Raw genomic sequence first — 16,661 nt, forward strand, 5'->3', positions numbered from 1 at the left:
GCCATCCATCATAGATGACTCAGCAAATTCCACACCTGCCCGCCCCCTCATGTGCCTCCTGTCCGTGTCCTACAGGAGGAGACCCCCCTGTTCCTGGCCGCCCGTGAGGGCAGCTATGAGACTGCCAAAGTGTTGCTGGACCACTTTGCCAACCGGGACATCACGGATCACATGGACCGATTGCCGCGGGACATCGCACAGGAGCGTATGCACCATGATATCGTGCGGCTTTTGGATGAGTACAACCTGGTGCGCAGCCCACAGCTGCATGGCACTGCCCTGGGTGGCACACCCACTCTGTCTCCCACACTCTGCTCGCCCAATGGCTACCTGGGCAATCTCAAGTCTGCCACACAGGGCAAGAAGGCCCGCAAGCCCAGCACCAAAGGGCTGGCTTGTGGTAGCAAGGAAGCTAAGGACCTCAAGGCACGGAGGAAGAAGTCCCAGGATGGCAAGGGCTGCCTGTTGGACAGCTCGAGCATGCTGTCGCCTGTGGACTCCCTCGAGTCACCCCATGGCTACTTGTCAGATGTGGCCTCGCCACCCCTCCTCCCCTCCCCATTCCAGCAGTCTCCATCCATGCCTCTCAGCCACCTGCCTGGTATGCCTGACACCCACCTGGGCATCAGCCACTTGAATGTGGCAGCCAAGCCTGAGATGGCAGCACTGGCTGGAGGTAGCCGGTTGGCCTTTGAGCCACCCCCGCCACGCCTCTCCCACCTGCCTGTAGCCTCCAGTGCCAGCACAGTGCTGAGTACCAATGGCACGGGGGCTATGAATTTCACTGTGGGTGCACCGGCAAGCTTGAATGGCCAGTGTGAGTGGCTTCCCCGGCTCCAGAATGGCATGGTGCCCAGCCAGTACAACCCACTACGGCCGGGTGTGACGCCGGGCACACTGAGCACACAGGCAGCTGGCCTCCAGCATAGCATGATGGGGCCACTACACAGCAGCCTCTCCACCAATACCTTGTCCCCGATTATTTACCAGGGCCTGCCCAACACACGGCTGGCCACACAGCCCCACCTGGTGCAGACCCAGCAGGTGCAGCCACAGAACTTACAGATCCAGCCTCAGAACCTGCAGCCACCATCGCAGCCACACCTCAGTGTGAGCTCGGCAGCCAATGGGCACCTGGGCCGGAGCTTCTTGAGTGGGGAGCCCAGCCAGGCAGATGTACAACCGCTGGGCCCCAGCAGTCTGCCTGTGCACACCATTCTGCCCCAGGAAAGCCAGGCCCTGCCCACATCACTGCCATCCTCCATGGCCCCACCCATGACCACTACCCAGTTCCTGACCCCTCCTTCCCAGCACAGCTACTCCTCCTCCCCTGTGGACAACACCCCCAGCCACCAGCTGCAGGTGCCAGAGCACCCCTTCCTCACCCCATCCCCTGAGTCCCCTGACCAGTGGTCCAGCTCCTCCCCGCATTCCAACATCTCTGATTGGTCCGAGGGCATCTCCAGCCCGCCCACCACCATGCCGTCCCAGATCACCCACATTCCAGAGGCATTTAAATAAACAGAGATGTGGGATGCAGGACCCCAGCTTCCGTTCCCAAGCCCTGTTGGGAGTCCTTTCCAGTGCTTCAGGATGCTGGGGCGACCAAAGGAGCCTTTAAAAAAATGTTTTTATACAAAATAAGAGGACAAGAATTTCCATTTTTTTTTTTTTTAGTATTTATTTATGTACTTTTATTTTCCACAGAAACACTGCCTTTTTATTTATATGTATTGTTTTCTATGGCACTAGGGAAAAACATATCTGTTCCAAGAAAATAAACTAGTTCTCAGAGCCTTGATTTTCCTGGTCAGGGTGAAGTTCCCTGTGTGTCTGTAAAATATGAACAAGGATTCATGATTTGTAAATGCTGTTTATTTATTGATTGCTTCTTTCCAAAATCGAAAAGAAAGAAAAAAGAACATGACAGGAGAAGGGAAGCTGGAAACTGCCTTGGCCAGAATTGCCCCTCCCCCGCACTCACTGCCCCTCCCCCCTGCGTCACCTGGGATTTGCAGATGTGTTTAGAAACACGCCCAGACCTTGAACCTTGGGTTCATGGATTAGTTTTGTATCTAAAACAGGAAACAAGTCAGATGATGTGGTTTGTACATTTTCTGTAACCACCAGTGTGGACTTGAAGAAGTGTCCTCGGCATGTGCAGAGTCTACTACCCAGTACCAGTCGTGAGTCTGCAGGCTCCAGTGTTCTGTAGTAGTGTTTATGGGCCTTGGGAGCACTTCTCCCCTGCCCTGCCCCACTGTCCCCTTCTTGACAACTTGAGCCAGTAAACCATGCAGGGTGTGGTGCCTCCTAGAGAAAACACTGCCTGGACTGTTCTGTGCATCCCTCCAAACAGCATCATCCAAATCCAACTGAGGATGGACGGACTGTCTGGCCTGGACCTGGGCTCCTAACACCTGACTGTCAAAGCGCTCCAAGGTGCATTGTGGACTCGCCAGAGTAGCCTGCATTGAGACTCCAAGAAAACAGAAGCTATGTGGCCTCTGATCCCCAAACTGGCCTGGGTGGGGACATGCCTTGAGTGTGCTGGAATGTGGGTGGAGCCTGCTTCTGGGCCACCCCTCCTGGTTCAGGGCTGTGCTCACAGCAGATTCTTGCAGTATCTAGTATACGCCTGTGGCAGAATAAATATCTGTAAATACATGTTTAAAGATGGATTTTGTTTAAAAAATCTAAAGGAACAAGTGTGTCGTGTGTCAAGCTGATGAGGACTGTCAGACTGTGGCTTAGCTCAGTGTGACCCAGACCTTGTGACCTAGAGCTGCCGAACCAGTAGCTCCTAAGAGCACAACCCAGGATGGCCCATCTGCTGCCCACCAAGCCCCTTTCCAGCCACTGTGTGCTTGGGGTTTTCAGGGGCAGTTGCCCACCTCCTCAGGGCAGCTCTTCCTGGCTTTTTGGGGGGCAGTGTCTGTGCCATGCCTAATAGATATGACCAGACACATCCTAAGGTGTTGATTCTTACTGTGTTTTATAAAATAAAGTGTAGTTTACAAAAAAAAAAAAAGTAAAAAAAAAAATCTACATGCAAACTGTAGGTAATGAAAATGATGTATTTTTTTCATCTTTTTTTGTTAACTAATTTGCAATAAAAATGATACTGATGGTTGTCCACATTTTGCTAAACTTGGAGTGTGGTTTGATTCACTTTTGGGGGAGTGTGACAGAGAAAGGGCCACCCAACACTGAAATAACCAAATCCAAACCCTCTCTTACACAGAAATACAGAGGTTGCCATGAGGACACACCATTTTCAGAAGCTGCCCAGCGCAGGGCATCAAGGTGGGAAGACAGTTTCCAAAAGAGTTGATGCAGTCCTCTCAGGGATGTGGATCTGATTGATGCCAGCTGTATTCCTGTGAGCAGCAGAGAAGTGAAGGCACCTTATGTTGTCATAGATGACTATCCTCTGAGCCCAGTAACACCCAACCTCTTCCAATTCAGCCAGGCCTTGCAAAAAGGTCATCCCAGCTGTGCTTGTTGACTGCTTATAGACCCCCTCAAAGAGTTGGGAAGGTCATGGGACTCAAGGGACCCTTGCCTGATGATCCAGTCACTCTGTTGTATGCAGTCTGCCCTAATAGTGCATGACCTCAGGGAGGTACAAGAGTATATAGTCTGGGAAGTCTAGTGGAGAGACTCCATCTATGTGGCTGTGAGGAAAGCCTTATCCCTGCTGGGTAAATGTTGTATTAATATTCATTTAATCCTGGCAGCAGGTCACTATCCAAATCAATGGTTTATGAAAGACACACAGCCTTTATATTTTATTATGTCTTATTCAGCACAATAGCTGGGTAGCTGCCTAGCCTCCATATTGCTAAGACTCTGTCTCCCGCCGATCATTCTGAATTACCGCTTACTAATTCTATGTTCTATCGTGGCTGATCTAGACCCAGCTGGGCAGCCTTCTAGGCCATGCTCTCCCAGCTCCTTCAGGTGGTGGCCATGCCTCTCTGTCCTGCACTCTTCCCAGGCATGGCATCTCTCCTCTCCCCAACTCTCCCTTCTCCCACTGCCCCAAGTCCCAAGCCCAGGAGTCCTAAACAGTCCACCTTTGTCTGTCCTCCCCAGCTACTGGCTATTGGCATCTTTATTTACCAATCAGAACCCACTGGGGACAGGTTCCCAAAAGCTATGTGTAGACCTTCCTGTGCAGTTCAGGGGAACATTAACATTTGTAATACAAACAGCTACAAGTAAAGAGTTCCAATGTAGACTTTTTTTGACTCAGTAAGTAACCCTTCACCTATGTTCTGCTCTTGTCAGCACAGCAAATCCATTGGTGCCCCAGTCAGCTTTGGTGCCTAGGACCTTAGGAGGAGGATTAAGTGTTGTCTCTTCCTGGGAAGGAATTTTAGCAACACTCATCTAGCCAGACAGCCCAGCAGGTAGGTACAAAGGCATCTTAGCCCTAAGAAGGTGTGGATCTCCCTTGGCCTGATGTACTGGCTAGTTTTGTGTCAACTTGACACAGCTGGAGTTATCACAGAGAAAGGAGCTTCAGTTGGGGAAATGCCTCCACGAGATCCAGCTCTAAGGCATTTTTCTCAATTAGTGATCAAGGGGGGAAGGGCCCTTTGTAGGTGGTACCATCTCTGGGCTGATAGTCTTGGGTTCTATAAGAGAGCAGGCTGAGCAAGCCAGGGAAGCAAGCCAGTAAAGAACATCCCTCCATGGCCTCTGCATCAGCTCCTGCTTCCTGACCTGCTTGAGTTCCAGTCCTGACTTCCTTGGTGATGAACAGCAGTATGGAAGTGTAAGTCGAATAAACCCTTTCCTCCCCAACTTGTTTCTTGGTCATGATGTTTGTGCAGCAATAGAAACCCTGACTAAGACACCTGCCTAGGCCTCTCCACTTGGCCCACACCTTGGAGCACAGCAGGAGTCTCTAACCAAAGTGACAATGGGGAATGTGATGCCCTCTGAGCCTGGCATCTGAGGACAAGTGTGAATCCATCGAGTTCAGATGTCTTGCCCCGGCCCAGTGTTGCACACTGTGAAAGCGGAGGGGGCCCAGGGGTCCAGAAGGGGTGCTCACACACAGAACTGTGATAACTTGTCTCATTCTTGCCCTCAAGGGGAAGGTCTGAGCCTGAATTCTGCCCGGAGAACTAGCATCTCCAAAATTCCATCCGGAATGGAAATGTTAGCTCGGAAAGGGCTTAGCAGGCTCATATGCCTGGGTGTTCTCTAGAGCATCATCCACGATGGCATGTGCAGCCCAGGGTTCACAACTGATGGATGGACCACTGAGAACACATCTGGACTGGGTTTGGGGTGAAAAACATTGATGTTTGCAGATCAAAGCAAGGGCCTACCTGTGTGGGCAAATCTTCTCCAGTGAGAGACCAAACAACAAAAGGTCAGGGAAGAGGGGATGGATCCCGCCTACTGCGGCAGAACATGAATCCTCTCCTCTCCAGACTCCCACGGAAAGATTGCCTGTTCTTGGGTCCCAGCTTGCCAGGTACAGCTCTGGGCACTTGCCAACCCCACAACCTCTCTTTGTATCTACCCTAGTAAATATTCAGTGGAGTATTTTTCAGCCATTAGAAGGAACAAAGCTCTGAGACCTACTAACATGTGGGTGACCTGCGGGGGGACACAGGGCTCAGTGAAAGACGTCTCACAAATGACCACATGATTTCATCTTTATGAAATGTCCTCAGTAAGTAAAGCCACAAAGACAGAGAACAGAGTGGCCATTCCTGGGTCCGGGGAAATGGGTATGACTGACAATGCCTATACATTTGACTTTGCATGGATAGTCCAGCACTGTGTACGTCTAAGGCAGAAGACTGCATGGCACTGTGAAGGCCCCAGACCCGTCAATGCTAGAATTCCACAATCTGTGAGTCTACTAAAACTAGCAAAAAAAAAAAAAAAATCCAAGCAAAATGGGAACTTTCAGAAATTTGTCCCATGGACACAACAAGTTCTCTTTTATTTTGTGACAGGATCTTGCTGGGTATCCCAGGTTGGCCTCAAACTCACCATCCTCCTGCCTCAATCTCCCAAGTGTTGGGATTCCAGGTGTGTACCACCCCACCCAGTTAAACCTAGTACTCTTAAGGAGCATCTATCTGCCTCTAAAAGCCACTGGAAATAAATAAAATTTGTAAAACAATATTTTGAAAGGGCTAAAGATGTAGCCTACTAGTAGAGGGTTTGTTTACTCTGTGCAAGGCTCTGGATTTCATCTCCAGGACCAAATAAAGTAATCAATAAATTGGCTTGAGACAACCTTCAATAAATTCCTTGTTCTATGAACCTGAGCTCCTCATTTTGAGTCATGTAAAAAAGTCGGGTGTGATCATGTGCTGTAATCCCAGCATCAGTGGGATGGGGAGGTAGAGATCGGTAGAGTCCTACTTAGCCTTTGTCTAATCAGTCAGTCGCTGGTCCCAGTGAAGAGACCCTGTCTCAAAAACTAAAAACAAAAAGCTCGAGGGCTGGGGAGATGACTCAGATAGTAAAAATTCCCTGCACTAGCACAAAGACCTGAGTTTGGAATCTCCAGCATCCACATGCTGTCCTGGCATGACCATACATCTGTAATCCTGTGCTGGGGTAGAGAGGGAGACAACAAGATCCTGGAGCAGCACTTGCCTAGCCAATGATCAATCAAGCACTAGGTCCAGTGAGAGAGACCCTGCCCCAAAAAACAGGATGGAGTCAGGCATTGTGACACATGTTTAACCCCAACATTCAGGAGACAGAGGCCCAGGGCTAAAATAGTCTCTGTCTCAAAAACAAACTAAAAAACCAAGCTGAGAATAACAATGATACCTTCTGGCTTCCACATGCACATATATACATATACATGCTCACAGGCACACACATATACACATTGTAAGGACTAAATTGGGCACCCAGCAGCTAGACAGCCCAGAGAGAAAAGAGAATCTTGCAGCCTCAGCCTTCCTTTGTTTAGGGGGGATTACAGGACAGTGGGCCCTGCTGTCTCTCAACAGAAATACTCCAGGACCAAATCCCAAGCAGATAAAGATATGGAGATATGGAGTGTGTCATACACACACTGAAGATGGTCATATACAGACATGGGAGCAGAGGCAACTGAGTGGTCTTGGAGCAACTTGCCCTGTGGTACCCGGTCACATACCTCCAGGACAAGGAAATTCCTGTGAAACCCAACTGGTGTGGGGCTGTTTACACAGCAACCTGGATAGATTGATCCAGTCTCCGGCTGAGGTGATGTCTTGGATGCCAAAATCTCTCAGGGACACAGGCCAGTTCAGTTCCTTCCCCCCAAACTATGAAATGCCACCTGTGCTGGCTAGCTGTACATCAACTTGATACACAAACTACAGAGTTATCTGAGAGGAGGAAACCATAATTGAGAAAATGCCACTGTAAGATCTGGCTGTAAGACATTTTCTTAATTAGTGATTGATGGAGGAGGGCCAGCTTATGGTCCTGGGTTCTATAAGAAAGTAGGCTGAGCAAGCCATGGGAAACAAGCCAATAAGCAGCATCCCTCCATGACCTCTGTCTGTATCAGTTTCTGCCTCTAGGATCCTGCCCTGGGTTCCTGTCCTGACTTCCTTCAGTGATGAACAGTGCTGTCAAAGTGTAAGCCTAAGAACTCCTTTCCCCTCCAACTTGTTTTTTGGTCATTGTTTCATCACAGCAATAAAAACCTTAACTAAGACACCACCCCTCCCCAGGGATCTGTCATCTTGTAATGTTTTTGTTTGTTTTCAATTTAGAAGAATAGTTATTATGTATATACTACTAGAGGGCAGTGAGTTAGGCAGTAGTGAGTAAGCAGGGGCACACTATGTCCTCTGGCTGGCTGAACCTTGTGATCCTTTTGCCTCAGCCTCCTGAGTTCTAGGATTGCAGGTATGCCCCACCAGGCTTGACTTTAAGTCCTACTTTTCAACATTCAAGTATGTAAGTAGTTCCAGATAAGTATGGTAAATCTAACACTCTAGAGGCTGAGGTAGGAGGACTGCCATAAGTTCAAGGCCAGCCTGAGTTATATAGCTAACCTCTGTTTCAAAAATAACAAACAAGCAGCTATAAATAACCCGAGGACAGCCTGGTGGTGGTGTTGCACACCCTTAATCCCAGCACCCAAGAGGCAGACAGAGGTAAATCTGTTGAGTTCCAGGCCAGCCTGGTCTACAGAGTGAGTTTCAGGACAGCCAGGGATACAAGGAGAAACCTGTCTCAAAAAACTGAAACCAAACCAAATAGCAACATAAACAAACCCAAGAACTAGTTCTCTTCCTGTCCCAAGTGTCCTTCGCTCCGCTGTCTGTGTATATTTTCGGTATGTGGGGGTACCTTTTGAGAGAGAAGGACTTCCTTAGCCTCCTGGGGTCATTCAGAGAAGCCTATTCCAATAGAAATAAGATGGAAGACACATAGGTCATTCAAAATACTTCATAACCCTTTAAAAAGTACAAAGGAGCAGGTGAATTTATTTCAATACTACATCTTGGTTCGTCCAATGAAGCCACAGTTACCACTTAACTACCATGTTAACTAGTCAACATAAGCAAAGTATGAAAAGGACAGAGTTGACATTCTTTGTATTTATTTGCTTATGTATATGTGTGCTAACACATGCCATACATGGAGAGGTCAGAGGACAACTGATGAGAGCCAGTCTCTCCCTCTACCATGTGGGTCCTAGGGACTGAACCTGGGTTGTCTTCCTTGGCAGTAGGCACCCTTACCCACTGAGCTGGCTCACCTGCATTATCACCATCTGCACTGCCCATGCTAAAGGTGCTCAGAGGCCACACATGGTCAAAATGTCATCCCAGACAGGCTAATCGCCACCAGCACAGATAAACAACCCATGGAGCCAGATGTAGTACTGGGAGCACTGGGGGGTGAGGTGGGGGCGGTAAAGGCAGGAGGTTCAGGAGTTCAAAGTCAGACCCTGTCTATAAAGATGTAAGCAAAGGAATGAAGAAGGTGAGGGGGGAGACTGCTATGCTGGTGTTGTTTCTTGTCAGAGGAGGCACCAAATGTGGCTCTGCATTGCTTTGTCCAGCACAAAGAGGGACCCAAGGGTATCAGTGCCATAAACCCAGCCAAAGCATCAGGGTTATGCCTGCAATCAAAAGCGATGGAGTGCTGCTGTCCTTCTGAGACTCTGGGAACCAGCCAGCCATGAGTCTTGCAAAGTTTGCTATCAGGAGCACTCCATGGGGAGATTTTTACTATGTGATTCCAGACACCACCCTGTGGAGCTGTGGGGACCCAGGCCAATCCTCAGCTGCATACGAGGGTCTCTGGTGGAGGGGATAGTGGTTCTGGTAAAATGTCCCAGCAGAGGTCCTTGGCATAATACAATGTACAGTGCCTCTTAGCAGGGTTAAAAAAAAAAAAAAAAAAAAAAAGGCCAGTAGCCTTGAGAAACCTGGGATTAGGAGTTAGGGAAACAGGGTTCTTTTACTACAGTATCCTCAAGCCCGACTGAGCTATGTGTACTGTGGATTTCGAAAGAGATTTGTGTGGAGCTCCTCCAGAGAATCCCTCTGTTTTGAAGATCAAGGACATGGATGCTGCTCTCTACACCCGCACTTTAAAGATGATGTGGTCCTGTCCTAATTCCTGACCACCCTCATGGTTGGTGTTCTCATGGACTACCTGGCAGCTGTGGTTCCTAGAATGTCCTCCTGTGTGAGGGGTGACCTCCAAGGTCTATGTGTGGATGCTTTGGCCATCTGTGTAGAACTCACTTCTGGTAAGGACCTAGAAATAGCATGGCTATTGTTATCACAATGGATTTTAAGAACATTCCTTAGCAGCCAAGCCCAGCATACATAGTCACTGGTCACCACAAACTCATTGAGAGATGGTGTCTTAGTTAGGGTTTTACTGCTGTGAACAGATATTATGATCAAGGCAACTCTTTTTTTTTTTTTAAAGATTTATTTATTTATATGTAAACACACTGTAGCTGTCTTCAGACATTCCATAATAGGGCGTCACATCTCATTATGGATGGTTGTGAGCTACCATGTTGTTGCTGAGATTTGAACTCAGGACCTTTGGAAGAGCAGTCAGTGCTCTTAACCGCTGAGCCATCTCACTAGCCCTGATCAAGGCAACTCTTATAAAAACAACATTTAGTTGGGGCTGGCTTACAGGTTCTGAGGTTCAGTCCCTTATCATCAAGGCAGGAACATGGCAGCATCCAGGCAGACATGGTACAGAAGGAGCTGAGAGTTCTACATCTTCATCTGAAGACCACTAGAAGGCCACTGACTTCCAGGCAGCTAGGACAAGGGTATTAAGGCCCACAACCACAGTGACACACCCACTCCAAAAAGGTCACACCTTCCAATAATGCCACTCCCTGGGCTGAGCATATACAAACCATCACAGATGGCCAAGAATGGTTGCTTCAATGCTTTTATGTGCACATACCACCTAGCGTGTTCCACAAAGTTCAGGGTTCAGAGCTTTCACACAACTTTGACCTCAAGGCTTATTTTTAGATTCTAGTGCTTGTGAGATCCATTCTCTACAACACCATGCTATTTCTATGACTATTTCTATATACAAGACTGTGTTATGCCAGGCGTGGTGGCGCACACCTTTAATCCCAGCACTCGGGAGGCAGAGGCAGGCGGATTTCTGAGTTTGAGGCCAGCCTGGTCTACAAAGTGAGTTCCAGGACAGCCAGGGCTACACAGAGAAACCCTGTCTTGAAAAACCAACCCCTCCACCCCCCAAAAAAAGACGACTGTGTTCTGTTTCTCAAGAGATTGTTCTGCATGGGGTGAGCATGCTGTCTACTGGAGCTGTGCACACTCTGGCACTCAGAAACAAGTCTGACCTAAGCTACTTACTTACTCCCCATCAATACAATCTTCTTAAGCTGGAAAAGGGAAGGGGAGAGAAAGGCCTCTGCCCTTAGCCTCAGCAGGCCAGGTGGAAGGGGTGACACAGAACAAGGCCTTTCCTCTATCTTGAAAGCAATGCCACAGGCTCCCACAAGGTTGAGGATTCTGTCTCTGACCTCAGAGCTTGGAAATCCATTGTCTTCTCTGACTCCAGTGTGCTCAACTCAGAGAGCATTTATGCAGCACCTGCTATCTTTAGTAAGCTCACCCCCTCCAGGGAGTCCAGAAGTAAAGACTTCCCTCTGCGAGGGCTGCTGTGTGTATGTGTATGTGTGTGTGTGTGTGTGTGTGTGTGTGTGTGTGTGTGTGTGTGTGTGTGTGTGTGTGTGTGGTTAGGGGGGTCTGCAGGGCATGCAACACCTGCACCTAACTCAAGTGAGACAGGATCTGGAAGGAGCCCTCAATGGATGGATAATTTGTAGGCAGATTTGTAGGTGGCTCTCTGCCTCCCTCTGCTGGCAGCGTTCCACTAGTGTGCCTCTGGCGAGCAAGAGATTCTCCAGATGGCATTTGTGTCCATCCCAAGATATTATTCATGCTGCATACAAGGAAACTGAATGAAACAGTTCATTCAAGTTGGTTCACTAGATCCAGAGCCACATGACTCCCAGATCTACGAGAGAGGTCATCTTCCCCCAGAAAGAACGGAAGGGATCTCTCTAGCTATGCTGTCCACAAGCACTTCAAAATCAGAAATGGGTGCTCAGGGAGAAAGAGGGGTTTGGCAGGGCACTTTTCCAGGATCCCTGGACATAGACAGTTTGGCACATGACACCTTTTGCACACTGGGGTTCCTCCTGGATCTATCAAGGTCCTTGTTCTTTCCCTGCCTGGACTCCTAGGGAGTCCACCCATACAATACGAATTACTACCCTTGTTTCAGATTCATGCGTTGCTGCTATGCTGGTGCTGTCAGAAGCAGTTGCTGCCAGAAAACTCAATCTCTGCCCAAGGGCTTCATTAAGGTAGGCTCTACATTTGCTCCAGAAATACCACTTGCCTGGGATGCCCAAGGCTAACTCAAGCAGGCCAAACTGATCTGAAAAGCCCCTAGAACCTCCCTTACTTCCAACTATCTAGCAAATATCCCTTGGCAGACCTACAGATCCACAACCAAAGATCCCTTCCCTTTTGGTACAGAGGCTCTACCCAGACTGTCGCTTTGACAGGTGCCTCTCAGGAGGCACATCTGGAGCTTCCTATGACACCTGCTCCAGGACAGAGGAGTGGCCTAATTCCCAACTGGCCCTCTGTCCCAATTCCAGCCAGCTGTGCCTGGAGTACAGCTGTGCATCACCTTTGTATGTGCGCTGGGAGACCTTCCTGCACTGTCTGCGCCCCTGGGTTAGTGTGATATCAACATTCACCTTGGGTTTTCTATTTCATCCCTACTCCCTGCTTATCACCCTATAGGGTGGCTCTGTGATCTAAAAATGTCCTCTGAGACACAGAATAAGCCAAGCCTTATGCAGGACTCTGGAAACATGAAAGAGAAGCCATAAGCCAGGAAGCTGATAGTAGTGTAGTTAACAGGTACTGTACCTGGAAGGGAGTGGCCTACTGTGGATTCTGAGCCCCTGTTATCCATGACAATTCCAGAAGCCTTCAGGAAAGTCTTGGACAGGTTCTGATTACCATCTCTTTTTATGGGTGAAAAAATGCAGGTGTCTAGTACCCTTGAATCTCTGGCTTCTAGAATCTTACAGTACAGTTGGACCACCCAACAAAATCCTCAAGCCATTTATCTATGTTTTAGCAGCTGGGGGAGGGGTGCCCAAAGGTGTGTCCATTCCTGTGGGGAGGAAGGGCTGCAAGCCCCATTCTCAGCAGCCCAGGAGAGGGATAAAGTGCCAGGGCTTCTTTGGTTGGTACCTTCGGTCCACAGGTCAGCCCTCACTCATACCCACAGTGAGCACCCAGGGGCCTAAGATACTTTAGGTGGAAGGCAGGGCTGCCAAGGTGCATCTGCCTAGTATGGAGCCCCATCTGTAAACTAGCCTTGTACTATGGGCACATGAAAAAGTGAAACTGGCTTGAGGCTCCTTTCATGCTGCCTACCACTGCTCTCAGGGGTTTGGCCTGAAGCTTCAAGAAAGGATCTCCACTCACCTTGGCCACGTGGGAGCCAGCCCGGATGGCACACTGGTATACACTATAGAGCCTGGAAACAAATGGCATACAACTCTCCTCAGCCCATCACCTCCTTATCCTTTAGGAACCCTCCCTCCCCCGATCAGTTCTTTCTATCCCGGTGGCCCTACCACACTTTTGGCTGGGACCACTCAGGGAGCCCTGGCTCCTGGGAGCTGACACTTTCTTCTCTTCAGGTTCTGTGTCCATGCTGAGGGTTTGTCGGGGGCTGAGCATGGTGCCAAAAACAGAGCAGGCACAGACTCTCAGGAACACTGAGGCTGGAACCACACCTGCTAGCAGGCATGAGGGACAGAGACTCGAGGCCAAGAGACACCCTCTCTTTACCAAGACTGCTACCTCTTCCTGTAGCAGTCTTCAGAGGTCTGCCCCTGGCTTCTCAGTGCCAGAAAGGAAACAGTACCATGTGGCTTCCTGACTCAAGGAGGCCATAAGCCCTAGAGTAAGGAATGTCAAGTACACAGCATCTAGGCTAGGACTGTCTGGGAGAAATGTACTGACAGCTACATTTGGAGTTTTATACTTCCTAGTTAAAGAAAAGACATATCACATTTAATAAGAAGTTTTATTCAACCCAATTCTCTCAGAATACTCAACATTCAATAAACACTCACCAATGAATTCTCACCTGTCTGATGTGCTTTATGTTCACAGTTCAGCTCAGCGTGAAGCAGCTCTATGTAACTGCCCAGGAGCCACCACACCAGACAGTGCAGCCTGGGAGAGGCTGACTGGGTAGCACTACAAAGAATACATGGTTACCAAGTGCTGGTCACAGTGTCAGAAGCCACAGGGAGTCCTGACATAGCCTTCATGCATGGGAATCCTGTGTGCTCTGAAGTACAGCCTAGGCTATAACAGCTTTGTACCAGATGCTGACTACATAGGACTCCAGGGAACTGGAGATGATGTGCCCAACTTCCAAATAAATGAAGAGTCCCCAGGCAAAGAGGAGGTACCCATGTAATGGTGGGGGCACCCATAAACTCAGGAGTCACCATGTGCCCTGCCTGCCTCAGGCAGTCCCAGTTTGTGCCCATTGCCTTTGCATATGCATTAAAGTATGCCATTCAAGTCCTCAAACTGCCCAGTGGCTCTCCTGATGCCCAGAGAGGTTTCAGTCAACAGAGCAGAGGATATGGGCACAGACTGGGCCTAAAACCGGAGTCTGTCACTCAGAGGCCAGGTTAGCTTGGCTGCATGATGCCAGCCAGTCTGTAGCAGGCATCGAGTTCTGTCCCTACCTTAGGATGGAGTCAGAGATGGGAGCCAGCACAGCTGTCCCTTTAACATCTCTACCCTTGGGGGCCTGAGAGTGGAGACCTTGCATTTTATTATTTATTTATTTATCTAGACAAGGCCTTGCTATTATTTAGCTCTAGCCATCCTAGGGTTGGGGTTGCTGCTTCTTTTTAGGGACTTAAAGTTGAGGCTACCATGTGTTCTGTGTAGAAAGAGTTTGGAAACCTGGCTCTCTAAAGACAAATGTTAGCTTTACAGAGTGACCCACAGTGCCACGTCAGAGGACATGAAGCTGGCCCTCAGTTCTCCCGGCTCTGCTTGCGTGTCTGAGCGCTGGCCAGCTCCACCACACTCCCTCCTACCCTGCCTCTGGGTTCGCCACTGACCAGGCGGCTTCGCAGGGGCACCGCCTTCTCACGCTCTCTGGAGTACAGGTGAGCCAGGCCTGGTCACTTCCCCGATGACAGCACCCACCTTTACCGGAGAGCCTCTGCTCCGACTGACAGAAGCCTGACCTGCTGACATCCCTGGTCTAAGTCCAGCGTTCCGCCGTGGGCTTTAGGCCGCGCCCTGACGGGAGGAGTCGCAATGGAGTTTGAAGGACTTGGCCTCCAGGCTCTGGCTTCTCTCCTCTAGCAAAGGTTGGAGGGGAATGGGGGTGGTGGTGGTGAGAGTTCCTACTAGCACCAGGAAAGGCATCTGCTTAATCACGCGAACTGCGCCCGGCAGGCTGCAGCAAAGAGCCGTAACCAAGCAACGGGTACAGCTCCGCGCACGCGCTTGTCCAGCCCGCAGAAGTCGACCGCCTAGCTACTCGAGCAGGGTGGCGCACGCGTAGTCGCCCCGCCGGCATCCAAGAGAACCCAACGGAAAAATGGGGAGGGGGCAGGCGGGAGGGCCCGCTGGGGCTCTGGACTCAGCGGAACTTCTGGCTTTGGTTTTTCAAGACTGATTCTCCCTGGGGATCTGGATTCAAGAATCCTGTTCGGTCAAATCCTAGAGCAGGAAGACTGTAGGACAGAACCGGCGTAACCAGGGCGACGTGAAGAGGCGGGGCCCGCGCTCCTGGCTCCGCAAGCGGGTGAGGGCGGGGCCACGGGGGTGGAGCTGTAAGTGACTGACGTAAGACGGGCGGGCCTATGGGTGGGACGAAGAGATGAGGCGGCAAAAGACTGGAGAAGAACGAAGGGCGGAGTCAAAAGCGACACTACGAAAGGCTCTTAAAGGGAATGGGCGGGACAGCTCCTGGGGGGCGGGACAAAAGGATGAAGCCGTGCAAAACTGGACGGGAGAGGGGGCGGAGCCCAAGGGGGCGTGGTATGATTGACGCGCCGAAGACGTGTACGGAGCGCGGCCAAGAGGGCCGGGCAGTGGGGGCGGGGCAATGGGTGAAGCAGCGAAAGACTGGACGAAGCAAGAGGAGGGGCGATTAAGGGGCGGGGCGCGCTGACGTCTCCTTCGGACACGTCGGCGGCGGCACCTGGAGCCGGATGTGCCAAGATGGCTGCGGCTGCTGCTGGGAACGCGCTAGTTCCCCCTACTGCCGCCGCTGTCGCCGGCTGGGTTTCAGTTCGCGGCGCCTGAGAAGCCAACCACAGCTCACAGGGTGAGGGCTGAGTGTATGGAGCACGGTGGAGGCCCGAGGGTGGGCGAGGCTGTGGAGGCCAAGCAGGTTCAGTGAGCATCGGGCCTAGCCCGGAGTGGCGAGCGCATTTAAAGAGACACAGTCAGGCCTGGGGAGAACGACAGTACCGGGTCGCCTGGTGCTGAGACACCGGACAGGTTACGGGCCGTGTCGCCTTGGTGGGTTGTCTAAGGGGCTCGTGGTTTCCCAGACCTGACGGGAGACAGATACCTGGTCAGGGCTTCGAGAACTGGTTGGCCGCTGGGAAAGGTGTGTTAGCATGGCCAGACTGTGACACCTCCGAGGAAGCCCGCAACTCATTTAAAACGAGAAGTGCAGGAAATTGCCAAGCTTGACTTTTGCTGGGTTCTGAAGATATTTGATTCTCGTTGGCTCGAAGACTTCCTCAGAAGTTGATGATCATGGGACACATTTTCATTTGAAACAGGGAGTAGCAGTTTATTTGTAATCTCTTGGCCGGCGGAGCAGGATGTCGCAAGGGAGTTCGTGATTTGTTTTTTACCAAGGTGTAGAAAAATGTCGGCTTGGCTGTGGAGCGTCCTGTAGATAACTGGCTGTTGTGCTTACACAGGTTTTTAAGTGGCATGTAGGATGGTCGCGCACTGAAGGAGAGATTTCCTTTCAAAAGTGTTGACTAGAGGCGTTTTCCATTCTAAGTTTGGCAGTAAGAAACAGCAGACTCACCGATTACTGTTCCTTCAGGT

At 50.3% G+C, this 16,661-nt stretch overlaps 2 protein-coding genes and 1 long non-coding RNA gene across 9 annotated transcripts in view; 2 read left to right on the plus strand and 1 right to left on the minus strand.

Annotated features, from left to right (window-relative positions):
- Positions 1-3,230, plus strand: part of Notch1 (notch receptor 1) — a 46,071-nt gene extending 42,841 nt beyond the window's left edge. The window contains exon 34 of the mRNA XM_021181098.2: positions 76-3,230. Within this exon, the coding sequence (XP_021036757.1) occupies positions 76-1,521 (1,446 nt within the window). The 3' untranslated portion in view covers positions 1,522-3,230. The remainder of the gene's footprint in view (positions 1-75) is intronic.
- Positions 2,506-15,077, minus strand: LOC110308693 (uncharacterized). 2 transcript variants are annotated; one of them, XR_015046559.1, is made up of 5 exons: positions 14,787-15,077; positions 13,699-13,811; positions 13,029-13,080; positions 3,273-3,380; positions 2,506-2,638 (listed from the first exon to the last, which is right to left on the minus strand). It is a non-coding gene; the product is annotated as an uncharacterized LOC110308693 (long non-coding RNA). The 2 variants fall into 2 exon arrangements; XR_015046560.1 differs by lacking the exon at positions 13,029-13,080.
- A 217-nt stretch (positions 15,078-15,294) lies between these two features.
- Positions 15,295-16,661, plus strand: part of Sec16a (SEC16 homolog A, endoplasmic reticulum export factor) — a 37,670-nt gene continuing 36,303 nt past the window's right edge. For 5 of the 6 annotated variants that reach the window (XM_021181063.2, XM_021181083.2, XM_029471572.1 and 2 more), the window contains exon 1: positions 15,775-15,918. The gene's annotated coding sequence lies outside the window, so the exon portion shown is untranslated. Of the gene's footprint in view, positions 15,394-15,774; positions 15,919-16,661 lie in introns of those variants that run through there. The other variant, XM_021181071.3, reaches the window with a different exon arrangement.

The sequence above is a fragment of the Mus caroli genome, unplaced genomic scaffold (assembly GCF_978045245.1).
Source record: "Mus caroli unplaced genomic scaffold, Mus_caroli_1 scaffold_2, whole genome shotgun sequence".
Taxonomy (NCBI): Eukaryota; Metazoa; Chordata; class Mammalia; order Rodentia; family Muridae; genus Mus; species Mus caroli.